Source organism: Myotis myotis, unplaced genomic scaffold, assembly GCF_014108235.1.
Source record: "Myotis myotis isolate mMyoMyo1 unplaced genomic scaffold, mMyoMyo1.p scaffold_m19_p_21, whole genome shotgun sequence".
NCBI lineage: Eukaryota > Metazoa > Chordata > Mammalia > Chiroptera > Vespertilionidae > Myotis > Myotis myotis.
In genome coordinates, this window is record NW_023416326.1 from 14,865,596 (window position 1) to 14,891,843 (window position 26,248).

The 26,248-nt window shown below is 40.2% G+C and overlaps 1 protein-coding gene across 10 annotated transcripts in view; it reads left to right on the plus strand.

Annotated features, from left to right (window-relative positions):
- Positions 1-26,248, plus strand: part of CDC42BPA (CDC42 binding protein kinase alpha) — a 197,622-nt gene that overhangs the window by 82,726 nt on the left and 88,648 nt on the right. For all 10 annotated transcript variants that reach the window (XR_004975057.1, XM_036355002.1, XM_036355003.1 and 7 more), the window contains exons 6-10: positions 780-873; positions 9,524-9,724; positions 11,924-12,172; positions 14,947-15,026; positions 17,583-17,749. Coding sequence is in view for 9 of the 10 variants with exons in the window: in XM_036355002.1 (XP_036210895.1) it covers positions 780-873; positions 9,524-9,724; positions 11,924-12,172; positions 14,947-15,026; positions 17,583-17,749 (791 nt within the window). In the remaining variant the exon portion in view is untranslated. The remainder of the gene's footprint in view (positions 1-779; positions 874-9,523; positions 9,725-11,923; positions 12,173-14,946; positions 15,027-17,582; positions 17,750-26,248) is intronic.

A 26,248-nucleotide genomic window follows, 5' to 3' on the forward strand; every position in this document is an offset into this window, starting at 1 on the left:
CTTATCTACATTTACATTCAAGGTCTAGGAAGTACATTTTTCCCTGTTTAATTTCATGGGCTAGAAGTTAGTAGGTATCAAGTAATTATGGCTCTTCTCTTTATGCCAGGGGTGGGGAACACCATTTGGTCTGGGCCTGCCAAGGCATTAGGGGTGAGTGAATTAAATGTTTGACCAAATTAGCAGGCTAATTTTTTTAAATTCTTTTTTTAAAAAATTCTTTATTGTTGAAAGTATTACATAAGTCTCCTTTTCCCCCCATTGACCTATCCCCAGCCGTTCCCACCCCCCAGCACATGCACTCACTCCCCCTACTGTCTGTGTCCATGGGTTATGCTTATATGCATGCATACAAATCCTTTGGTTGCTCTCTTACTCTCCCCACCCCAATTTCTTAAAATCGGGTTGCTGATAATTTTGTATGGCCCCTGAATGATGTTATAAAAACCTAAGTGGCCTTGGCAGGAAAGAGGTTCCCCACCCCTGTTTATGCAGAAAGTAGGACTACTGCAGGCGTGTTGGAATATGTGCAAGTTTAAAGGTGGGGAATAAAGATTATCACAGTACTTTTTATCTCCAGGAGGAGACTGAAATGACCTGTGTTTAAGAAAGTTTTAAAATGAACCAGAGCCAGGATTTGAACCCATAAAGTACTCAAATAGATGTTCTTAGAGTATTAATTTTAAAAGAAGTTAGGATTTTTAGACAGAACGGTGATCTTACCAAGTATGTAATTATGTTTATTCTTCCAAAGTAAAAATGGGATGTATTTTTTTCAGAGACATCAAACCTGATAATATATTGATGGATATGAATGGACATATTCGGTTAGCAGATTTTGGCTCTTGTCTGAAACTGATGGAAGATGGAACGGTAAGGAAAGATAATTTTTAAATTATTTTACCCACAGACATTTTTCTTGCTACTTGTCTTCTTTATCTGTTTAGAAACCACCTATAACAATAAAAGCATAATATGCAAATAGACCAAACCGCCGAATAGCAGAACAACTGTCTGGATGACCATGCTATGACATGCACCGGTGGCAGGCCAGCCAAGGCGGGTGCAATGCGATTGGTCGGGTGACCCCACGATCTCCCGCAGAGGGAGGCCTAGGCCACCCTCTGCAGGGTGATCAATCAGGGGGCTCCGCGATTGATTGCCCCAAACAGGGAGGTGCAGGCCTTCGGCCGGCGGGGCAATCAATCGGAGGGGTGAGGGGAGACTCTGTGATCGCCCCAAAGAGGGAGGCCCAGGCCACCCTCTGCAGGGTGATCAGTCAGGGGGCTCCGCGATTGATTGCGCCAAACAGGGAGGTGCAGGCCTTCGGCCGGCGGGGCGATCAATCGGAGGGGTGAGGGGAGACTCTGTGATCGCCCCAAAGAGGGAGGCCCAGGCCACCCTCTGCAGGGTGATCAGTCAGGGGGCTCTGCGATTGATTGCCCCAAACAGGGAGGTGCAGGCCTTCGGCCGGCAGGGCAATTAATCGGAGAGGTGAGGGGAGACTCTGTGATCGCCCCAAAGAGGGAGGCCCAGGCCACCGACTGACGGGCTGCAGCGGGCGGGTCGGGCCTCCCTCTGCGGGGTGATGGATCACGGGACTCCCAGACTGCGAGAGGGTGCAGGCCGGACGGAGGGGGCGGGGCCCTCTCCCCAGAGTGCACGAATTTCGTGCACCAGGCCTCTAGTTTATTTATATTATCCATTTATCTGTCCACCCACCCACCCATCCTTCTATGCTTCACCTTCTTCCCCAGAGGTATTTAGGCATACTTATTCATAGTGGGGCTTGTCTATAAAATCACATGCCATTTAAACTGTTCATATTAATGATCTGAAGATGGTCACTTATGCCTCTTATGAGACCCTGTTTTTTCCTTCTTTAGCTGACCTGGTTATTATTGTACTTGAGATATTTTTACATTTCCAGATGGGCAAAGAAAATAAACCCTACATGGAGAAGGAAAGTGCAGCTTCTTTGCTTTCATTATATTTTTTTTGTCTTTCTTTTCTAGTTGATTTTCCGGAGGGACAGTGTTCAGAAATGAATGCTTTTACCAGGAAGTCCTCGATGTTGATTTAGTTTTGTGTTACCATTTGCCTTAGTTCTGCTAACTCGGGCCTCCGTTGTTTTCTTTCACTCACTTAAAATTTATATGCCCCAAGTTTATTCTCTTGTGTGTTTTTACATCAGTTTCCTGGATATATAGCAGAAGTCCAAATATATATCCTTTTAATTGGCATAAACGTTTTTAGAGAGCAGTTTAGTAAAATACATTCTAAAGACTATGAAAATGTCATATTATTCTGGACTAGTAATTTGACTTCTAAAAATTTATCCTAAGGAGGTAACTTAAAAAAAAAAATCCTCACCCCAGGATATGTTTATTGATTTTAGAGAGCGAGGAATGGAGAGTTAGGGAGGGAAGGGGGGAGGGCGGGAGGGACGGACATCTGTTGGTTGCCTCCCCTATGCGTGGCACCCTGGCATTGAACCTGAAACCTAGGTATGTGTCTAGACCAGGGGTGGGCAAACTTTTTGACTCAAGGGCCACAATGGGTTCTTAAACTGGACCGGAGGGCCGGAACAAAAGCATGGATGGAGTGTTTGTGTGAACTAATATAAATTCAAAGTAAACATCATTACATAAAAGGGTACGGTCTTTTTTTTTTTTTAGTTTTATTCATTTCAAACGGGCCGGATCCGGCCCGCGGGCCGTAGTTTGCCCACGGCTGGTCCAGACCAAGATGAGCCTGCAGCCTCTTGGTGCCCCATTTGTTTTTCCATATGATTGTTAGATTTTTATTATCGGTTTATAGCCATAGTATACACACATACAAATACCCTTTCACAAACACAAGCTTGTAGACTTGCATTGAATTTAGAGATTTAAATATCCAGAGATTTTCTGGAAATTTATGTCTATATCATGGAATTTTACTATCCATGACTGGCGTCTCCATTGCTTTAGGTTTTCTTTTATGACTGTTATTTAAGTTTTAAAATAATATTCACTGTAAATTCATTACCTTTAAGTAATGTTAGATTTGTTCTTAGGCGTCTTGTGGATATTTTGGGGGGTGGGGGCCTAATATAAACAACTTTTTAAAGTTTGTTGTTGGATAGCTTGTTGCTGTTATATAGGACCACAATTGATTTTTGTAGGTGTATCTTGAACCTATCAATCTTGCTAAATATTTTTATAAGTTTAAAATAATTTGTAGATTTTTCTAGATTTCCTACGTAGACAATTATATAATTCACAAATTATGATGAGCTTTGGGTTTTGGTCTTTCAAATCTTTGTGTCTGCTATTTTTTTCTCTTAACCATGCAGTCAGTGACCTTCAGCACACTGTTGAATAGGTGTGGTAATAGGGAGCTTCTTTGCCTTGTCCCTGACTTTAATGGTGTTTTTCCTGTAGTTTCAAATTAAGTATGATGTTTGCTGTAAGCTTTTTACTGGGTTAAGGAAATTTCTGTTTCTGATTACTGTGAGTTTGTTGCTAGGGTTGTTATTGTTGTAATCAAATGATTTTTCTGCATCCACTGAGATGATATAAGGATATTTTTTCTTTAATCTGTTAATCTGATGAATGACATAGATTGTCCAAGTTAAATCATTCATTCTTTGGATCAACATAACTTTATCTTGAAGTTGTATTGCTATATCTGAACAAATTGTTACATAGACTCTGCTAAAATTTTATATTAGCAAATTTAGATTGTTACCTGAAATTCATACCTGAGATTCATCATATTTGATATAGCAAATAATTTTCCTTCTCAAACTGTTCTTGTCTGATTTATATTTTTAGGTTATTTTAGCCTTATAAAATGAACAAGGGAGTCATGTTTCCTCCCCTTGCCTGTTTTGGCTCTAGAATAGTTTATATAATACAAGGATTATCTGTTTCTTATATAATTGGTACAAATCACTTTTAAATCACCCTTGCTTTTGTGAGGTTTTGCTTTCTTCTGTTTTATTTTGTGTTGTAGGTAGATTTAATACTATTGATTCAAATTTTTTAATGGTTATAGGTCTCTTTGGTTTTCTATTTCTTCCTGAGTCAGTTTTGGTAAGTTATATTTTTTCTATGACCATTGTCTATTGTCAATGAGCTGTCAGTTTTATTGGTATAAAATTGTTCAGGCTGAACTCTTCCTAGTTTAAAAATCTTTTACGTGCATAGTTTTTTCATTCCTAATGTTTGTGCTTTTCTTTTCCTTCATAAATTTTGATGTAGAGCATTTTACTATTTTTTAGTTCTAAATATTTTCCAACTTTAGTTAGAATTCTTCTGTGGACCATTAATTATTTAGATGTATGCCTTTTAATATCCAACATATTTAATTATTTCTAGTTTTATTTTAATGGAGAATGGGTCTAATTGATACTAGTGTTTTGGCATTTGTCACTGTTTGCTGTTTGATTTTGTAATAGCTCAGTTTTTATAAGTATTACAAGTTTATTGAAAAGAATACATTTTTTCTAACTTTTAGGTGCAGGATTCTATATAATGTCCGTAAGATTAAACTTGTTAACTGGTTCAAATATTTTATATTCTTACCAGTTTTATTTCTCTCTGATGTATTACCTTTTATGTAAAAATCCTTAATATGATGTTAAATTATTAATTTTTCCCTGTAATCATCAATATCTTTACAACTCTTTTGTAGCTATGTTGTTATTTAGAATCGCTGTTCCAGGGTGTTTTATATGTAAGTTAATAAATTAAAAAATGTTTAAATGATTTTGGCCTTAAAATCTATTTTGAGTTATATTAATATAGCTTCCTTAACTTTATTTTGTTTAAAACCTGCCTCGTGTATCTTTTCTGTCCCTTTACTTTTTAATATTTTAGTGTCCTTATGTTTAGATGCAACTCTTTAAAACAGATTATTGCTGATTAAAAAAAAAAGTTTATTTGGCTCTGGCCAGATGCCTATGTTGGTTGGAACATCGTCCCATACACCCAAAGGTTATGAGTTCGATTACCAGTCAGGGCACATACCCAGGTTGCAGGTTCGATCCCAGGTCAGGGCTTGTATGGGAGGCAACCAGTCAATGTTTCTCTCTTACAGCAATGTTTCTCTCCTCTTCCTCTCCTATCTGCTCTCTAAAACAAATTTTAAAAAGCATATCCTTGGGTGAGGATTAAAAAAACAATGTTGATTTTGGTTTTATTTGTCATGCAGTGTGATACTGCTGTCTTTTAATCGGTGAATTTAGTCTTATGAATTCCATGATTGTAGATGTATTTATTTCTACTACCCTTTCTTGTGCTGTTTACTCTCGGTTTTGCTTGTTTGTTTACATACATGCTTGTGTTTTGTTTTTTCCCCTTTCCTGCATTCTATTGGCTTGGTCAAATTTAGTTTTATTTCTCTTTTTCGTTACTTCTTTGGAGTTTTACATTCTATTTCAAATATTTTAATGTTTATCTTAAATTTTTTTAAATTTATAATTGACCTAAAATCTAGTGTTAATGTTTTCTACCATATTCCTAATTAAAACAAGAAACTTAGTGTATTTCATACCATACAAAAATTAGCTCAGAATGGATTGAAGACCTGAATGTTAGAGCTAACATTGAAAGGAAACATATAGGGGAAGCTTATGACATTGGATTGGGCATTGATTTCTTGGATGTGACACCACACAACAGGCAACTAAAGAAAAAGTAGGTAAATTGGAGTCAGTAAAAAGTTTTCTGCATTAAAGGACAGTCATCTTAGTGAAAAGGTAACCTATGGAGTGGGAGAAAATAGTTGCAAATCATGTATCTGATAAGTGTTAATATCCAGAATATAGAGAGAACACCGACAATTCAATAACAAGTAATCCAATTCAAAATGAGCAAAGGACTTTAATAAACGTTTCTCCTAAGAAGATATACAAGTGGCCAACTAGCACATGAAAAGATGTTCAACATCACTAATCATTATGGAAATGCAGATCAAAACCACAATGAGATACTACCTCATACCCATTAGAATGGCTACCATGGACAAAGAACAGAAAGTAACAAGTGTTGACAAAGAAGTAGAAAATTGGAACCCTTGTACACTGTTGATAGGAATGTAAAATTCTATAACTTCTCTGGAAACAGTATAGCAGTTCTTCAAAAAATTAAAAATAGAATTACCACATGATCCAGGAATTTCACTTCTGAGTACATACTCCATAAAATTGAAAGCAAGGACTCAGAGAGATATTTGTACACTATGTTCAGTAGCAGCATTATTTACAACTAGAGGCCCGGTGCACAAATTTGTACACAGGTGGGGTCCCTCAGCCTAGCCTGCAGGATCAGGATGAAACTGGCTCTCCAACATCCCCCGAGGGGTCCCAGATTGTGAGAGGGCGCAGGCCAGGCCAAGGGACCCCACCAGTGCACGATCAGGGTTGGGGAGGGACGCAGGAGGTTGGGCAGCCAAGGAGGGACCACAGGAGGGCTCCAGGGCGTGTCCAGCCAGTCTCGCTCAGTCCCGATCGGCCAGACCCCAGCAGCAAGCTAACCTGCTGGTCGGAGCATCTGCCCCGTAGTGGTCAGTGCACGTCATAGTGAGTGGTTGAGCAGCCTTAGCATATCATTAGCATATTATGCTTTGATTGGTTGAACAGCTGACCAGACACACTTAGCATATTAGGCTTTTATTATATAGGATAGCCAAGGAATGTAAGTAACTTAGGTTTCCATTAACAAATAAATAGATAAATTAAAAATGGGTACAGTTTCAGTGTTGAACAATGAACAGTTCTAGAGATGGATGTTGGTGATAAGTGCACACCAGTGTAAATGTACGTAATGCCACTGAACTGTACACTTGGAAATGGTTATGATGGTAAATTTTATGGTATGAGTATTTTACCACAATTAAAAATAATAATTAAAAAGTAAATAAAGATAATGTGTAATAACATAAACATTAGACCACTTTAAGAAACTTAGACCATTTCAATCCTAATTGCACCCTTAGTGACAGGTTCTTGTTTCTAGGATTTTAGTTTCACCTCACTTTTCAGTGTTCAAGTAGTTTCCTCCTCCTCTGCCACCTTCTTTTCCTTCTGCTGCTCCTCCACTTCCTCCTCCTCCTCCTTTTCCTTTCCTCCTTTCCTCCTTTTCTTCCTCATCACTAATAACTTTGTTCACAATTTTGCTAATTGTAAAAGTTACAAAGTTAACTAACGTCTTTGTTCACCATTGCTTCTGGTATCACATCTTCCATCTGGGTTAACTTTCTTATTTTATGAAGTATGTTCTTTAGTGCTTCTGTTTATCTGAAAGGGTCTACATGTAGTAGTTCACCCAGTCTTTGTGTGAAAATGTCTTTATTTAACCCTTATTCTTGTATCATAGTGTAGATAGGTAGGGAATATAATTTTGGCAATTATTTCGTGTCGTCACTTTGAAGAAACAGTTCCATTTTCTTCTGACGGCTATGTTAGCATTAATAATTCAGCTGTCAGTTTAATTCTCATTCCTTGCTAGGTAATCTCTCTTTATTCTTTAATGTTTTTAATCTCTTAGTTTTTGGTGCTCTGTAGTTTTTAATTACAGTGTACATAGAAGTGTATCTGGTTTTATTTATCTTTTCATATCTTTCACATATTTACTGTATTTTTCATTTTAATGACTTATTTCTAGGACTTCTATTTGATTTGATTTTTTTCATCATTTTGTTCTTACGCTTTTGATTAAAAAATAAAATGTCAGAAAGTTAAAAATATTTCATGAAGTGGAACTGATACTTGTTTGGAGTCTAAGTGTATTGGTCAGATTTCTGACTTGCTCGTAATGGGATATTACTCATTTAGGTTATGTGATTGGGTTGGCAGCTCATCTTCGGTGGGCGTTTATGTGTGAGAATCCTGTGTGACCATCTGTGAGCATGTGCCTCCAGAGTAGTTTTAAGTTTGTTATGCCAGGCTTTCTGGGGCGCCTAATATGGTGCCAGTATTTTTGCCAGTTTGTTGGCTTGAGAACATCTGGACCATGGAAGTTCTGTGAACCAAAATACCAGGCGGTGGGACCATGTGACCTAAGGTTATGGACTTCTGGAGGAGGAAGTTTCTTCACACGTCAGCTGCAATCAAGATGGGCATAAAGTCTTATCTTCTCTGCTGAGTGGCAGGGTTTTGAAATCCAGCTTTTTGTTTACAGTGTACTCTCCAGGGTAGAGGTTACATGGGCAACCTCTCACTGCAAACCTCATGTATGCTCAGCGCCTTCCTTTGGTCCTCACGTTAAGATCCAAGTAATAGAAAGTGAAAACTAATGCTTACCACCCCAGGTTCTCCACCATTTCTCAATTTCTGGCCCCAAAGAGTTCTTTTTTAAACGCTTGTGTATGTTTATTTTAAAAGGTTGTTACATTTTATCTAGTATTTTTAAGAGTTTGGAACGGAGGAGTTTTCAAATTACTTAATCTCAGTATTGCCAGAGATAGTCTATTCTAATGATTATAAAGACTGGTAATTTAGTCCAGGAAACTCAGAATGTTAACCAGAATTCTGCCTTGAGAATGTTCATTTTTTGATAAGTTCTTTTAAATCTTACAAGGAACCAATTTTCTTTTAATTGAAAGCTTCTTACAAAATTGTTCCCAGGATCATTTTTAGCTATCACTTTCTAATTTACATCTAACTTGCCTTAATTATATGTCCAACTATTTTTCTCTATCGGAACTTTATTTTTTGAAGGATATATTTTTCCTTTTATATAACTTTTTAATTAAATAGTTTGTAGGACATCATTATAATTTATTTCCGTAGGTTTTCATTAAGGTATTTAAAAATGATCTCCAGGTTACTGATAAGTATCAGCCAAGTTTTTTTGAGTGGTTTTCTCCCGTAACTAATTGTAAACATTTTTTTATGTATACATGTTAGGCAGATTATCAATAATAAGAATGTTCTAACTACATCTGATGGAACAAAGGCAGGTAGACATAAGTATATACGAATCAATTGTGAATTCCTTCCAATGCAAAAAAATACCAGTTAAAAAAAAATAATGTTTGAAACTAAATATTGAATTTTCTGGCTGTGGTGTTTATCCTATATTGTTACCCTAAATGTGTCAATTCAGTAACAGCTGTAATAAAGGTTTTATAATATTATAAAACCTGAAGAACTATTAGTGTAGAGCGGGGGTCCTCAAACTACGGCTTGCGGGCCACATGCAAATACAAATATTGTATTTGTTCCCGTTTTGTTTTTTTACTTCAAAATAAGATATGTGCAGTGTGCATAGGAATTTGTTCATAGTTTTTTTTTAAACTATAGTCCGGCCCTCCAACGGTCTGAGGGACAGTGAAATGGCCCCCTGTTTAAAAAGTTTGAGGACCCCTGGTGTAGAGATTATGTAAAATTTAATTTATATGTACAAGGAAGCTAAATTCAGATAATGACAAAATTATAGTTTTGAGATACTGTCTATTGTGTAAACACATGTAAATACTTTCAAAATTATTTGTTTCTAGTATAGTAGATTGCTAAAAGTGTGAATTTCTTCAGGTTCAGTCCTCAGTGGCTGTTGGAACTCCAGATTATATCTCTCCTGAAATCCTTCAAGCCATGGAAGATGGAAAAGGCAGATACGGACCCGAGTGTGACTGGTGGTCTTTGGGAGTCTGTATGTATGAAATGCTTTATGGAGAAACACCGTTTTATGCAGAATCTCTGGTGGAGACATATGGAAAAATCATGAATCACAAAGTTAGTATACTTTACTATTTTTCAAATTGATGTAAATAATATATATAATAAATTGAATGTGATATTTAAACAAAATATTTTTCTAAAAACAGTATATGATCTAATTTCTCTGCTAATAGGGAACATGACAAACATGAATAATCAAAGTCCATTAACTCTACATAAGATTATTGGTTCTAACCCTCTACTATATTTTATTAGAGGAGGAGGTAATAAGTAGGAAATTAAATGGTTTCTAGTAGAATAACAAAGATCATAAGCAGATATTTTTTAATCATTACTACTACAGTGATAAATGATATGCAAATTAAAATAAGAATGAGAGCCCTAACTGGTTTGGCTCAGTGGATAGAGCATCAGCCTGCGGACTGAAGGGTCCCAGGTTCGATTCTGGTCAAGGGCATGTACCTTGGTTGCGGGCACATCCCCAGTGGGGAGTGTGCAGGAGGCAGCTGATCGATGTTTCTCTCTCATCGATGTTTCTAACTCTCTATCCCTCTCCCCTCCTCTCTGTAAAAAATCAATAAAATATATTTTTAAAAAAATAAGAATAAGATACTTTCCCCCCTGTCAAATTGATAAAGATTAAAAGAAAAATTGTACTTTGTACTTTAACTAATCCAGTGAGATGGGCATTATTTTTTCAATTATATTTTTATTGATTTCAGAGAGGAAGGGAGAGGGAGAGAGAGATAGAAACATCAGTGATGAGAGAGAATCATTGATCGGCTGCCTCCTGCATGCCACCTACTGGGGATCGAGTTCACAACCGGCATGTGCCCTGATCAGGAATTGAACCATGACTTCCTGGTTCATAGGTCAACGCTCAACCCCTGAGCCATGCCAGCTGGGCTAGATGGACATTATTGATACGAATATAAATTGATGTAACCTTTCCGTCAAGAAGTTTATCAGATTGCATCTAGAGTCTTTAAAAATGGTTGGGATTTTTTAAAAAAATCTTTATTGTTGAAAGTATTACATATGTCCCCTTTTTTTCCCATTGACCTCCTCCAGTCTGCCCCCACCTCCCGCCCTCCCATGCCCCCGCCCCAGGCCTTCACCACCCTATTGTCTGTGTCCATGGGTTATGGATAAAAGGTCTTTGGTTGATTAAATGTTTGGAACTTTTGATTGACCAGCTTCGGCTGCAGTAGTCTACCCTCAGGAAATCTTCACTAGAATAGAGGTGGATGTACCAGAATGCCTATTCTACTATTATCTATGGTCACCAGATATTGACAATAATCCAGATGCACAACAGGAGTGAATTAATAGAACTTTAATCCACTTAATACCAAGTTAAATGGAATAGATTGATCGGTCTCAGAAAATTGTGAGAAATTGCAAACACTTGGATTGTGACTGGGAGTATTCCATAAAGGGAGTGATAATCTATTCTTTTTACTTGGTTCTACTGACACATTTATGATTAGTTGCTTCACACATATATAAACCAGTTCTATAGAATTTATGCTCTTCTACCTGGTTGCAAAGATAATCTGGTAAATAGTGGTGACGAGTTGAAAGACAGTGAATAGCTACAGAGCTGTAGAAAGCATGAAAGCATTTCAGAGGGGAGTCATTGTACTATAACATGATGGTTAAGAACACAGATGCTGGAGTCAAGACAGTTTCAGGTCAAATCCCAGCTCTGCCATTTACTAGCCTGTGGTCTTGAGCCAGTTGCTTGAGTTCTGTGCCCTAGTTTCCTCCTTTGTAAAAATTAGGACAATAATAAGCACCTTCCCCTTACCCCCCTACTGCTTAGAGGGTTGCTGTGAGGATTAAATGAGGAAAGCACTTTCAATAGTGTCAAGTACATGTTCCATTTTAAAAAAATGTTTATTATTAATCATTAGTATGTGACTTGTATGAACCCTTTGTACTCTTGAAATATCCAGGCAAATTCTATTTTTAATGAATTCTCTTGATTCTGACAGCAGTTTAAGGTATTTTAGCATTTAATTTATTCTTACTACAGTGCATGTATGACTTAGTCACACATGAAATTAAAATTGTTTAGGAAGACATTCTTTTCTCACTTATTCCCATATTTTCTTCAGTGTCTGTACCTTGTATCAGTATATTCTTATAGATATTTTGAAAAGAAAATGCATTTTCAAGAAAATAAATGTTAACCTCCTTATAGTAAGTTAAATGGTGATTTATAATGTGTTTCCATTACTCTCTGTATAGGAGAGGTTTCAGTTTCCACCTCAGCTGACAGATGTGTCTGAAAATGCCAAGGATCTTATTCGCAGGCTCATCTGTAGCAGAGAACATCGACTTGGTCAAAACGGAATAGAAGATTTTAAGAAACACCCATTTTTCAGTGGAATTGATTGGGATAATATTCAAAACTGTGAAGCACCTTATATTCCTGAAGTCAGTAGTCCAACAGACACATCGAACTTCGACGTGGATGATGACTGTTTAAAGAATTCAGTGAGTATGACGTTGTGAAGATCTGTCCCTGTTTCTTTTTAACGTGGTTCTGAAGCAGCTTTGTGGACCACCTTATCAGCCATCAGTCAGATAGTTGTGGCTTCTAGTATTTATTCACAGATTCAAGAAATCAAGAGAGTGTACTGACGCCAAGATAGTTATTCATGACTAGGAGCAAAGTCAAAATGCAAAGGTTTACTTCTTAGATTAGTTACGTCTTTACGTTTCCTAAGAAGAGGACAAATTAGATGCTTAAAAAAGTGAACTTCATGATGGCAAATCTCTCCTTAAAATCCACTATGAAATTAGATAAAATTGTTAACCATTTCGGGGCTTGACACATTAACCCAAGGTAAATATATTGAGAAGCACCTATTCATGAAAAACCACTGAACTTGGTTAAAAACAGCTGCCTTCCCCCCCTCCTGGCCCCCCCCCCCCTCAGCTTGGGTGGGTCAGGAGAGCTGCTAGCTTGCAGCTCCTTATACACCCAGCAGCTTTGCTGCCCAGGGGGCTGCCTGGATTTGGGAGCTAAATAACCCATGCCCAGTGGTATTGCCACTAGAAACGGCAAACTTGGTAGGAAATGAATGGGTAAAGGAATCTACAGCCTTACTATCCTGAGGTTGTAGCCATGTTTGAGGCACTGGCAGACCAGCAGGTTAGCCAAATACTCAACCATTTTCAGCTGTGTGAAGTACTAAACCAGGCCAGCATAGTTTGTCAACCTCTGCCTTAAATCATTATGTTTTATCAAATTAGAATTTATAAAACTAAGAACATAAAATTGTTGTTTTTTGCACTTTTAGCCTTTTTAATTGACTTTTTGTTTTAATTCAATTATTTTTTATGGTTTTAATTCTGCCCTAAGAATTTTTATATTAATTTTATATCATTTTACACTGTTCAGTAAGTACCATATTCAGGGCAGATAAGAGAAAGACAAGTACTGATGACTTCACTTATATGTGAAATCTAGTGAACAAAGTAAAGAAATAAACAAAATAGAAACAGACTCATAGATACAGAGAGCAGACTGACAGCTGTTGGGGGTGGGGGAGTACTGGGGAGCTGGGTGAAAAGGTGAAGGGAATCCTACCTAATAAAGAGGGAATATGCTCACTGACCCCCACACCTTCGCAAATAAGGAGGGAATATGCTAATTGACTGCCCCGCCCTCAAAGATGGTGGTGCCCACAGCCACAAGATGGCAGGAGAGGGCAGTTGGGGGTGATCGGGCCGGCAAGGGAGTAGTTAGGCGTTGATAAAGCTGGCAGGAGAGTGGTTAGGGGTGATCAGGCTGGCAGGCAGAAGCGGTTAGGGGCAGGCAGGGAGGCAGGCAGGCGAGCAGTTGGGAGCCAGCAGTCCCGGATTGTGAGAGGGATGTCCGACTGCCGGTTTAGGCCCGATCCTAAACATCCCCCGAGGGGTCCTGGATTGGAGAGGGTACAGGCTGGGCTGAGGGACACCCCCGCCCCCAGTGCATGAATTTTGTGCACCAGGCCTCTAGTAATAATAATAAACACAAAAACACTTCAGACAACAATATGGTCATTATCAGAGGTGGAAAGGGGGGTAAGGGGATAGAGGAGGTAATGGGGGAATCAGCGGTGATAGGAGACTTGACTTGGGGTAGTGAGCACACAACACAATATACAGAGGATGTATTATAGAATTGTACACCTGAAGCCTATATAACTTTATTAACCAGTGTCACCTCAATAAATTCAGTAAAAAAAAAGAACCTCTCTTATACTTGCCTTTCTCAGCCTCACAACAAAAGAATTAAATAGACTTTTCCTCATCAGTGTTTTATTACAGGAACTATGTTTACTGCTAACAGAAATTGTGAGTCATTCCTAATTAAATCAATTCTGATTACTTAATAGTTATGTTCAGTAAAGTTGCTGTACACACTCTAATAGTGAATGTTGAGCCATTGCCCCTAGGGGAAGGTAGGGTTAGGTTCCTGTGAGCCTGTGGTCGACATTTTCGTCAACCGATAAATACATAACCTTGTTTTATGTGTGTTCCTGTTTCAAGATACCTTAATATTTAGTAGATATTGTTGGTTAATTAACACTGGACTCACAGCCAACAGCTCTGTAACTCATGCCTGAATGAAGCTTATCTAACACATTTTTTGGTGAGACTCCTCACACAGCCTTCTTGTTTAGGAACAAAAGACGGCACTTGAGTACTATGCTTGGGGGCCAGTTTAACAGCAAAAGCACCCATAAAAGGCACAAAAATGTGAAAAGCATGGTGCACTGAGACCCTGCAAAGAACACTTGTTTACAGTCTGAGGGATGAAGTAAGAAGGCGAGCATCCCTTGTTCAGTTCCAGCTGGGAACGTGTGTGTAGGGAAGCCTGGACTTTCCTTTGCTCTGTACCTGTCTGCTAAAGCCGCGGTCGCCAGCTGGTGGTCCACAGACACTGGTGGTCCCTGAGGTACGAAGGGTTGGAGACCGCTGTGCTAAAGTGCTGCGAATATTGATTGGGTTACAGATAAATTTTAGTGACCAGGCAAATTTGCAAATATGGACCTCATGAAAAATGACTGTATTCAATATCAGACTTTATTTTCATTTTATTAGAATTTTACAATAGCAGTGTTTATGGTCTAAATATTATTTCACCTAAATATCTGTTCCAAACTTTTCAGTGTTTCTAAATTGAACAGTCACATATTGCCTATTGACAGTTAATATTTATAGCCCAACCTACAGGTCATAGTTATTTGTTTCTCACCAGAAGCTTTTATCTCCTATAGGAAACGATGCCCCCACCAACACATACTGCATTTTCTGGCCACCACCTGCCATTTGTTGGTTTTACCTATACTAGTAGCTGGTAAGTTTGAAAAGTTAACATAATTTGGACAATTTAAAGCAAATTAAAATGAGTTGTTTAAAAATTGATAATGTATAAAACAACTTTGTAAATCAAAAAATTTAAAAATGGTGAAGCTACTGCTGGAATAAGTTAAATATTTCAAAAGGAAAAGAACATAGAAGAATCATAACTCATTTTGGAGGAGAAAGAATAGAACAGTTAGCCCAGAAATCTAACTATTAACAATGGGGCAGGAATTCGAGGAGTCCCCTTGCTATTGAATAAATTTTCTCTAGGTGTCAAGAATCAGCAATTTCAACTCATTAATCCTAGCCATCTTTGCACTGACCCTCATTCCACTCATATCTTCTTTTTACTCCTTACGCAGTTTACATTTCAAGGACAATAATTATCATCGCTCCTTATAAGTGCTCCCTCAGTTCCTTAACTATCTCACTTTGTTACGCTAGTTTTGCTAAGTTGACACTCATTATTACTGCCTGTACCTGTGCAGTTCAGTGTCTAGAAAAAAAAATCTGTGACCATTCTTACTGGTCTCACTTTAAGGTCATGATTACTAACCTCCAGCTGCATGGCCACCTCCCTTCTTACTGCATGGCACCTGTGCTACCCTAGTGTAGCCCCCCCTTCCACTCTCTTCGGTGTCTGTTTCACATTGCAGATGTTCCTCTAAAACCTCTGTCATCCGCACTCTCAGCTGGCGATCTCTCTTCCCTTTGACGAAGAGTAGATAACTTCCGTAGCGCCCATCACATTTACCACCTGCAGACCTCTGGACCCTTATCTTCTTTCTAGGTATGGACTCCGAGTCCCTCCGTCCCCTCTTGCTTGCTGTTACAAGTTTTTCCCTTTCTGTGTCATTGGCATAATCAGAGCATTCACATGAGCCCATAGACATGCAGGTTTTCTCTCCCATCTTAAAGCAGAGTGTAACGTCTCTTCATACCACTTTCTTTACCCTGCGACTAACCATTTCTCAGCTCCACATTATAGCAGAATTACTTCCAGCTGTTGTCTATATTTTGCGATTTTTTTTTTCTCATTCTATTCTTTCTGACATCACCCCAGTCAACTTTGCAAGCTGCTTTTGTTGATGTCACCACCGACCTCCATGTTGCTAAATTTAATGATCATTTCTTTTTTTAAAAAATATGTTTTTATTGATTTTTAGAGAGAGAGGAAGGGAGAGGGATAGAGAGAGAAACGTCATTGATCAGCTGCTTCCTCCACGCCCTCCACTAGGGGATTGAGCCTGCAACCCGGGCATGTGCCTTGACCGGGAATCGAACCGGGACCTCTTGGTCAGGGTTTGACGCTCAACCACGGAGCCATACCAGCCGGGCTAATGATAATTTCTTGGTCTTAGTTGCTCAGTCTCATCTTATTTGTCATGTTTCCTTCCCATTAAAACGCACTCTTCTCTTAGCTTCCAGGGCACTTGCCTGATTTGTCCTTATCTTTCTGGCCACACCCTCAGCCCCATCTGCTGCCCCCTTGTCCCATAGCTCCATCTTTGGATCTTTCCTCTGATACTTGGGTGCTCTCTCAGGCACTATGATGCTCCTACTGTGTGCCTCCAGCCTGAGACCTCTTTCCTCTCTTCTATTTGAAATCTCTTAACCACCTACTTCAAATGTTCACAACTTGGATTCTTACTTTCTCTGAGCCTATCTGAGTGGTCCTGCTAAAAGTTAAGTCGGAACATGTCATTCCCCCCTTTAGGACTGTCCCCACCTCTGGCTACTTTATATCTTAACTCCAAATCTTCCCTGATTGTGTCTACTACTACTGTTCCCCTTGCTCATTCCACTCCAGCCACACAGGTCTCCTTCCTGGCCCAGGAACATGCCAGTCATCCTCTTGTTTCAGGGCTTTTGCACTTCTATTCCACGGAGCTGGGATACTTCTCCCGATATTCCTAGAGTCCCTCTCTCTGTGAACTTCATTCAGCGTTACTTTCTGAGTGATGGCTTTCCTGACCACTTTACCTAAATCTTTATTTTCTCCCGCTCAGACCTCCATTTCTCCCCTTCCTGCTCTCGTTTTCCCCTTAGCAGTTAACGTTATCTAACGCACTGAACATTTTACTTACTCATCCGTTTATCTTTGTCACTGGAATATAGGCTCCACATCGGGCAAGTTTTGTTTTGCTCACTGCTGAGTGTCCAGGACTTCAGATAGGTTTTTTTCTGATTGCATTGCATTAAAGAAAGCATTTCACCTTTGAATTCCCAGTTCCAGTGAAGGGGCCCATGGTTGGTGCTTTTGACTAGTAATTCGCATTGATGGTTACATCGTTTCAAGCTACCAATAACCCTTCAGCAAACGTCATTTTATAATTTTTTGTTTATTAAAAGAAATACAGGGTAATTTGGGCAATTTAAGTTTTCATTTTTAAAAATGCTTCTAAAAAGTTGTTTATGCTGATTTTGAAAAAAAAAGTGTTTCACAGTCATTCTAGATGGCTGACTGTAACTAGATGTTCAAATCCAAGTTTCACAAGGTTATCGAGTTGTTGTTCAGTGTGAACCCACCTTGTTGTCTTTTCTCCAGTGTTCTTTCTGATCGCAGCTGTTTAAGAGTGACAGCTGCTCCCACTTCTCTGGATCTCGATGCTAATGTTCAGAGGACTCTAGACAACAACTTAGCCACCGAAGCTTATGAAAGAAGGATTAAACGCCTTGAACAGGAAAAGCTTGAACTTAGTAGAAAGCTTCAAGGTAAATATATTTTAAAGATAACATTTTTCAAATCCTGTCTTACAGCAGGTGCAGGGGACAGGACTATAAAGGGGAAGGGGCTTAGGGGGAGGCGGAATGCAGCTACGGGCAGCTTTGGAGGTCCGCAGACGTCAGCTGTTGTCCTTCAATGAGATGTGCCGGGAGCCGGTCCATCCTTGCTGTTTCAAGGGACCTGGCATATATGGCATACTGTTCTTAATATGTTTGCTCACCTTCTTGGCACTATGTGTTTTAACCAAGGTCTCTGAGAAAGGTTGTTTCCCCAGGTAGGGATTTTTCCCCTGAAGTTAGGGAGGGAATAAAACCTCTTAACTAAGTGCCAGGTGGGTAATTAATCACTTTAACTACAAACAATCATGCTTAAGCTACATAATCTTTACTCCCTGGAATGGAGATAAGAAACGCCCTAACCTTTGAAATAGAGATTGATAGGATTGGCATCAACTGGTATAAATACAGATGTAAGAAGACAGAACCAAGAGAGACAGAACCTAGGCACAGAACCTACACAGAATGTTCTCTAGAGACAGAAGAACTTCGCTGGAGAGAACATGGCAAAAGTTCCTGGACAGAAACTGGCCTCAGAACCTGGAGACAGAACCTAGCGAGAGAACATGGCAAAAGATCCTGGACTGAACCTGACTGTAGAACATAGCAAGAGAACCTGACTAGAACCTGGTGACTGAACCTGGCTGGAGAACCTGGACAGAACCTGGCTGGAGAACCTAGCGAGGGAACATGGCTACAGAACCTGGCTGGAGAACCTGGAGAACCTAGCAAGAGAACATGGACACAGAACCTGGCTGGAGATCCGAACCAGAACTTTGCTGGAGAGCCAGACCAGAACTTGGCTGGAGATCCTGGCTAGAGATCCTGGCTAGGCTGCTGATCAACTGAACGCTGTCTCCGTGTCATTCCTTCTTCGCCGACTCCGTCCACACCTTTGGGGACCCCTGGACCTGCTGGGGCCGGACCCCGGCAGAGATGATGTTGATGGAATGATGTTTTGACTCCTGATGGGTCGGTCTGACCCTGCTTATTGGTTCCACTTGCTGGATTCACAGCTGAGTCACCACCTCAGTCCCTTCACACAGGCCTTGAAAAGGAAACTTAAGAAAACTTAACCCCATATTCAAATAGGTATACATGTTCTAAGATTTAATATAGTATGATTCTTTTTCAGGTTAATTCGGGTGCTTTGTCTATCAGATTATAGGTCCCCCTGTCACCTACAATTCTGTCCCTCTGCCACGGCCCCTCTTCTGCCGTCAGTTCTCATGCTATGTCATCTGTCATCATACCCTTCCTTATACCCTCAAGTCTATTGCCCTCTTTTAGTTTGTCAGATGCCTGTGGTAGAACTCCAGTCCTGTTACATACACTCTAACTGCGCTGAAGGTAGTTTACGTAAAACACAACATGCTGACTACTTCACATGCATGAACACTGATCTCAAATTGAGTCTTAATCCTGCCCAGTAGTCCTACTTTTTCCTTAGCCCATTGTCCTGCCCTGTGTTGCAGAAGCCAGCAATCATTTCCCAGTGGTCATCGTGTCACCCATCAGCGTTTCACCCTCTTGACCACTCCCCCCTCCAAATAGCTCTTTCTGCTTTTGGCTTGTGGGACACTTTAATCTCCTGGTTGTCTTTTTCTTAAAAGCTAGTTATTCTCAGTCTCATTTGCTGATGTCTCCTTCACTCTTTGACAACTAAATGTTAGAATCCTCCAGAATCCTCCATGATTTGAGTTGTTCTGAACTAAAGCCTTAGAGTTATCTTTAACCCTCTCACTCTCACACCTCATGTCTGACCCGTCAGCAGAGCAGGGCAGCTTTGCCACTATAGTCAGCCTGGAATCTGCTGGCCACGCCCTGTGGTGTTGCCACCTGTTTCAAATCATCGTCAGCTCTCACCTGTATTCCTGCAATAGCTTCCTAACTGTTCCTCCCTTGCTCTCTCTCAAACTCATTTCACATACCATCCAGCTGGTACTCCCCTTTCTGGCTGCATCCCTTCCTCCTCTCTCCTTTGTTCTTTCTATTCTGGCCACCCTGGGCTCCTGGCTGTTCTCTCCACGAACTAGGCACATCCCCACCTCGGGGCCTTGGCTGTAGCTCTTGTCCTGCTGTCAGTGTTCTTCCTGTGGTGTACACATGAACACATGTGATTCATCCCCTTACCTCCTGCAGGCTGTACTTGAATGCTACCTCCCAGTGAGTTCTTTCCTGACCATTCTATTGAAAATGGAATCTCCCTTCATTCCCAGCACTCACTCACCCCCTTTGCTGCTTTATTTTCTCCAACATACAGGATGTAACCTGCAATGTATTCTATTTAATTTGTTTCGTGACATCAAATGAAACAGTGTGTATATAAATAGTCTGTTGGGGTCCAGCCCCAGCAGGTCCAGGGGTTCCCAAAGGTGTGGACAGAGTTGGTGAAGAAGGAATGACACGGAGACAGCGTTCAGTTGATCAGCATAGCCAGGTTCTCGCCAGGTTCTCTCTCTATTCTCCTGTTACATCTGTATTTATACCATTTGATTTTAATCCTATCCATTCTATTCCAAAAGTTAGGGAGTTTGTTATCTCCATTCCAAGGTCACTACTGTTCTGTTAAGCTACAAGGAAGTAACTGAAGGAGATTATCCTAAGTAAAGATTATGTAGCTTAAGCGTGATTATTCGTAGTTAAGGTGATTAACTACCCGCCTGGCACTTAGTTAAGGGGTTTTACTGATTTATTCCCTTCCTTAGTCCTGTTAATCCCTAACTCCAGGGGAAAATCTCCACCTGGGGAAACAACCTTTCTCAGAGAGGTGACCTTGGTTAAAACACATAGCGCTAAAAAGGGGAGCAAACATATTAAGAACAGTATGCCATATACGCCAGGTCCCTTAAAATACATGCTGTGCAGATGTTTCTTCCCTGCAGCGACTGTGTCAAGCAGCAAGGATGGAACGGCTTCCAGCAATAGTTAAGAAACTTGTAGCTATTAAAAGAGAAAGTTTTACAATAATAAACTTTTGCTTTTATGCTTTGGAGGCCCAGTAGAGAGAGACTCTGTAGACATCAATAAAACAGACAATTTTTTGTTTTTTCAATATGTTGCTGCATGTAAATTACTCTCCCTTTTCATGCAAGTTAGTTTTTATTTTTTTATTAAATATATTTGACCTATAACATTGAATAAATTTAAGGTGTACAGTGTTAACTTGGTACATTTAGTTATTGTAATACGATTTCTGTTGTGATACTTAGCACCTCAATCATATTACATACTTATAGTATAAAAATACAGTACTATATTATTAACACCCTGCATTAGCTCTCTGTGGCTTATTTACTACTCGTTGCAAGTTTGTATCCTTAAACACCATCAATCTTATCCCTCCATCCCCACACCCTAGTAACCGCTACTCTACCCTATTCTTTTTGAGTGTGACCTTTTTAAATTCACATAAAAGTGACATCATACAGTCCTTTACTTTCTCAGTCTGACTTATCTCAGCTTAGCATAATGTCCTCACGGTCCGGCCACGTTGTCGCAGGTGACAGGATATCTTCCTCTCGTGGCTGAATACTATCCCATCACGTGTGTGTACCACATCTTATCCATCTGTTCATTGATGTGCATGTAGGTAATTCCATATCATGCTTCATCCTTTATCCTTGCCCTTTGCGCCTCTATGTGCCTTTAAGGCTGAAATGAGTCTCCTGCAGGCCGCATCTAGTTGGGTCTTGTTTTCTAGTCCAGCCAGCCACTCTGTGCCTTTTGATTGGTGAGTTCAGTCCATTCACATTCATGGTGATTATTGATATGTAAGGACTTACTACTATTATTTTATCCTTTTTCCTTCTGGTGATTTTGAATCTCCATTCCGCCCTCTTTCCTTCTGTTTCTGTTCACCGTTGTAAGTTGATGGGTTTCCATGGTGATATGCTCGTTCTCCCCTCACCCCCTTTTTTGTTTTGAGTCTATGCTCTATAGTTTTGCTTTGTGATTACCATGAGGTTTACATAAAACATCTCATAGATAAAATAGTCCTTTTTATCTTCATTCACCTACAAAGGTTCTGTCCTTTTACTCCTCCCTTTTTATATTTTTGATGTCACAAATTATTTCTCTTTGGTGCGAATTTGTTACCAAATAGTAGTAGCTATAGTTAATTTTCAATGCTTTTTTCCTTCAGCGTTTGCTATAATTAAGTGTTTAACACTAATCTAAAATAGAGTTCGTTTTCTACTTCTGACTGTCCCCTTAATCTTCTCACTTTAGCTTGAAGAGGCCATTGCAGCATTTCTTGTAAGGCAGACCTGGCAGTGAACTCACTCAGCGTTTGTTTCTCTGGGAAAGCCGCTCTTTCTCCTTAATGTAGATAGAGTATTCCTGGCTGGCAGTTTTTACCTTCCAGTACTTTGAGTATGTGATTCCACCTTCTCCTGAACTGTAGGATTTCCTCTGAGAAATCTGCTGATAGCCTAATGGGGTTCCTTTGTAGTTTCATGTTTCCCCCCTAGTTGTCCTTAAAATTAGGTCTTTGTCATTGACTTTGATAGTTTATTTAATGTGTGTTAAAGGTTTTCTTTTTAATTTTATATTTTTATTGATTTCAGAGAGGAAGGGAGAGGGGGAGAGAGATAGAAACATTAGTGATGAGAGAGAATCACTGATCGGCTGCCTCCTGCATGCCCCCCATTGGGGAACGAGCTGGCAACCCAGGCATGTGCCCTGACCGGGAATCGAACTGTGACCTGCTTCATAGGTTGATGCTCAACCACTGAGCCATGCTGGCCGGCCAGGCTCGAAGGTCTTTTTGTATTGAGATAGTAAAGTATTCTATCAGCTTTGTGGACTTGCATGTCTAGTTCTTTTCCCCATGCTTGGTAAGTTCTTATCTACTATTTCTTTAATTAAATTCTCTCTTCCGCCATCCCCCCGGACTTCTGGTATACCCATTATTCATATATTGGCTTCTCTGATGGAGTCAGATAACTATTACAGGTTTTCTTCATTTTAAAAATATTAATTCTCTCTTTTCCACCTGAGTCATTTCTAGTACCTATCATACAGAGTGCTATTCTCTCTTCCATGTGGTTTACTCTATTCCCAGCACTTTCTAATGCATTCTTCATCTCATTTATTGAGTTCTTCAGCTCCAGAATTTTTCCTTGGTTTTTTAATTTAAACCTCTTTGGGAAATTACTTATTCTGTTCATTATTCTTATTCCAGAGTTCACTGAATTGCCTTTCTGAGTTTTCTTTTAGTTTAATTTCTTCATAACAGCTATTTTGAATTCTTTATCAGATTTCAGCATTCCATGTCTTTGAGTTTGGTTGCTGGAGAATTGTCATTTTCTTTTTGTATTAACTGTGCTCTTTCAGTGTTTCATGAAATGTGCCTCTGTCATCACATTTGAAGAAGCAAATCTCTTTCTTATTTAGGTAAGGCTTGGTTTACTTTGGTTCTAACAGCTCAATAGCTTGGCAACCAGAAACCCTTCTTTTGTTTTCCAGAAAGTGGCGATAGCACACGTTTTTGGTTTGTCTGAAAGTTACTGACTTACAACTCTGATTATGCTTAAATGTGCTGGTGGCAGGGGAGTGCGAGGTGTGTGCTTAACACCTGGGGCTTTGGGTGTGCTCACGGCCTGGGGAGGGGATCCTCAAGGTGGGGCGTCCCAGAGGTCTGTGGGCCCACAGCAGGACATGCAGTTCTCTTCGTCTGCCTCTTCCCTCTCCTTTGCCTCCCCAGCCCCGAGGTCTCTCCTCTGGAAGCAGGTGCTGAAGAGCACAGGCTCCTCCAGCTGCAGCCTCCTGGAGGCCAGGCCCACTTTTACTTTCCACCTCGTCTGCTAGAAAGGTCTCTGCTGCCCCCTGGAGTCACCGCTGCTGTGACTCCCGGGGCTCTGTAGCCTCCTGCTAGGTCAAACCCACCCACTCTGGATCCGCAGCTGGATGGGTCCTGGGGGATACTGGAGTGCCGTGCAGAGGCACTTTTGTTAGGTATGGATGTCCTATTAGTGGTAAGTCCAAGGAGATAGAAAAGAGGAACGGCCAGGTCACCGTGATGCTGTCACCCTGTTTTGATTTTTAAATGGTGTTATGCATATAGCAAGGTGAGCAGATACTCTCTTTTTAAGTGGAAGCCCCATAAATGTTTATACATGTGTCCATTCATGTCGCCTACACCCCAGTCAATGTATAAAATATTTGTAGTGCAGCATAAAGTTCCCTCATGCCTCTTGCCAGTCTGTTTCCCCCCACTCTGAAGTAAATGCTGTTTTAATTCTTTTCACTCGTAATTAATTTTACCTGTTCTTGAATTTCATATAAATGGTATCATATAGTATGATCTCATTTGTATCTGGCTTCCACATGTCCATTGGGCATTTTTATATCTCCCCATTTTCTACTCTCAACTTAGATGTCTTTAAAATAAACAAAGGATATTCTCTTAAAAACAATAAATACAAAAAGCACCAGTCTTTAGCATGTTTAAACCCAAAGGTGGAGAAACATGTAAGAAATAGTTATTGGGTGTAGATCAACACCTTTAAGTCAAATGAACAAATATTTATGACAGCTATGCATGATGATGATGATGTTCTCCACACAGATGGCGAAGAGTAATTAGAAAATCTCTGTCCTCTGTAGGTGACAGTTTTTTGGAGCTAAATATATATATAATATATTTAAGTAATAATATGTTATATAAGTAACAAGTTATATAAAGCAATATATAAATAAATGCAGTCATGCACAGGAATGCCATTTCAGTAAACAATGGGCCAACATGGTGATACCATAAGATTATAATGGAATTGAAAAATTCCTATGGCTTAGTGACATCATAACTGTCAAAAAGTTACCGAGTACCACATTACCTGTTTATGATGATGCTGGTGTAAACAGATCTACTGTGCTGCCAGTCATATAAGAATATAGCACGTACAATTACATTAGTCTACTATCCAGGTTTGTGTAAGTGCACTCTATGGCATTCACATGATGAAATTGCCTAACTGCATTTCTCAGAACAGTGTTGTTAAATGGTGCATGACTGATGCAGGGCAATTAGTAATGATTTGTACTAACAACATTTGTGGTAAGTTAGGGTCTTCCTATTTAGGAACCCTCCATAAGGTAGCAGCAGAATGATTATTTGAGGACAAGAGTCATTTCATTTCTGACATAAGTGGTTTTAAGTTTTTCCCATATCTTTGATACTATCTGGGAATAAGACTCAATAGAATGAAGGCTTCTTTAATACCTTGCATCCTCTCATTAGAACCACAAGATAAATAATCTCTATTTTAACTAAACTGATGAGCCAAAGTTTCTTGTAAGTGGGCCTCTCAACTTTCATGCATAAAAATTGGAAGGCCAGAAGTTCTACATCTTGTATATTAACACCCCCAAGACCTTCCTTCATACACCAGTCTCAGTTTTTCGTATATCATCTGACAGAGCAGTTACTAAATGGTGCCACTGCCCTACATACAGGTGGGCAAAAGTAGGGTTACTGTTGTGAATACACAAAACACAGTTTATTCTTGTGTTTTTCCTAATTAATGTATAATTTTCCATACAAACAAATGTAAACCTACTTTTACCCTACCCTGTATCCTATATAATAAAAGCCTAATATGCTAAGTGTCCAGTCATCCAGTTGCCATTCAACCAATCAAAGCATAATAATATGCTAATGATATGCTAAGGCTGCTCAACCGCTTGCTGTGGCGTGCACTGACCACCAGGGGCAGGCAGTCAACCGGTTGACCAGTCACTATGACATGCACTGACCACCAGAGGACAGATGCTCTGACCAGTAGTTAGCTTGCTGCTGGGCTCCAGCTGATCGGGACTGAGTGCGATGGGCCAGACATGCCCTGGAGCCCTTCTATGGCCGGTTGGCCAACCTCCTGCGTCCCTCCCTGGCCCCGATCATGCACTGATGGGGTCCCTTGGCCTGGCCTGCGCCCTCTTGCAATCCAGGACCCCTCGGAGGATGTCGGGGAGCTGGTTTCGGCCCGACAGCGGAACGACCCGTTGCTATGATGTGCACTGACCACCAAGGGCAGACGCTTAACGCAGGACCTGCCCCCTGGTGGTCAGTGCGCTCCCAGAGGGGAAGCACTGCTCAGCCAGAAGCCGGGCTCACGGCTGGTGAGCACAGCAGTGGTGGCGGGAGCCTCTCCCGCCTCTGCAGCAGCGCCAAGGATGCCCAACTGATGGCAGAGGGAGCGGGCCTAAGCCATCAGTTGGACATCCCCTGAGGCCTCCCGGACTGCAAGAGGGCGCAGGCCGGGCTGAGGGACCCCCACCCAAGTGCACGAATTCGTGCACTGGGCCTCTGTTATTGTATAAAGACGGATACAGTGGAGTTTCATGATTTGATTTTAATGTGTTTATGTGCTTATTTTCAATGGATAGATGTTTTGACTAGTAGAATTATATAAGGGTTTCTCTAGAAGT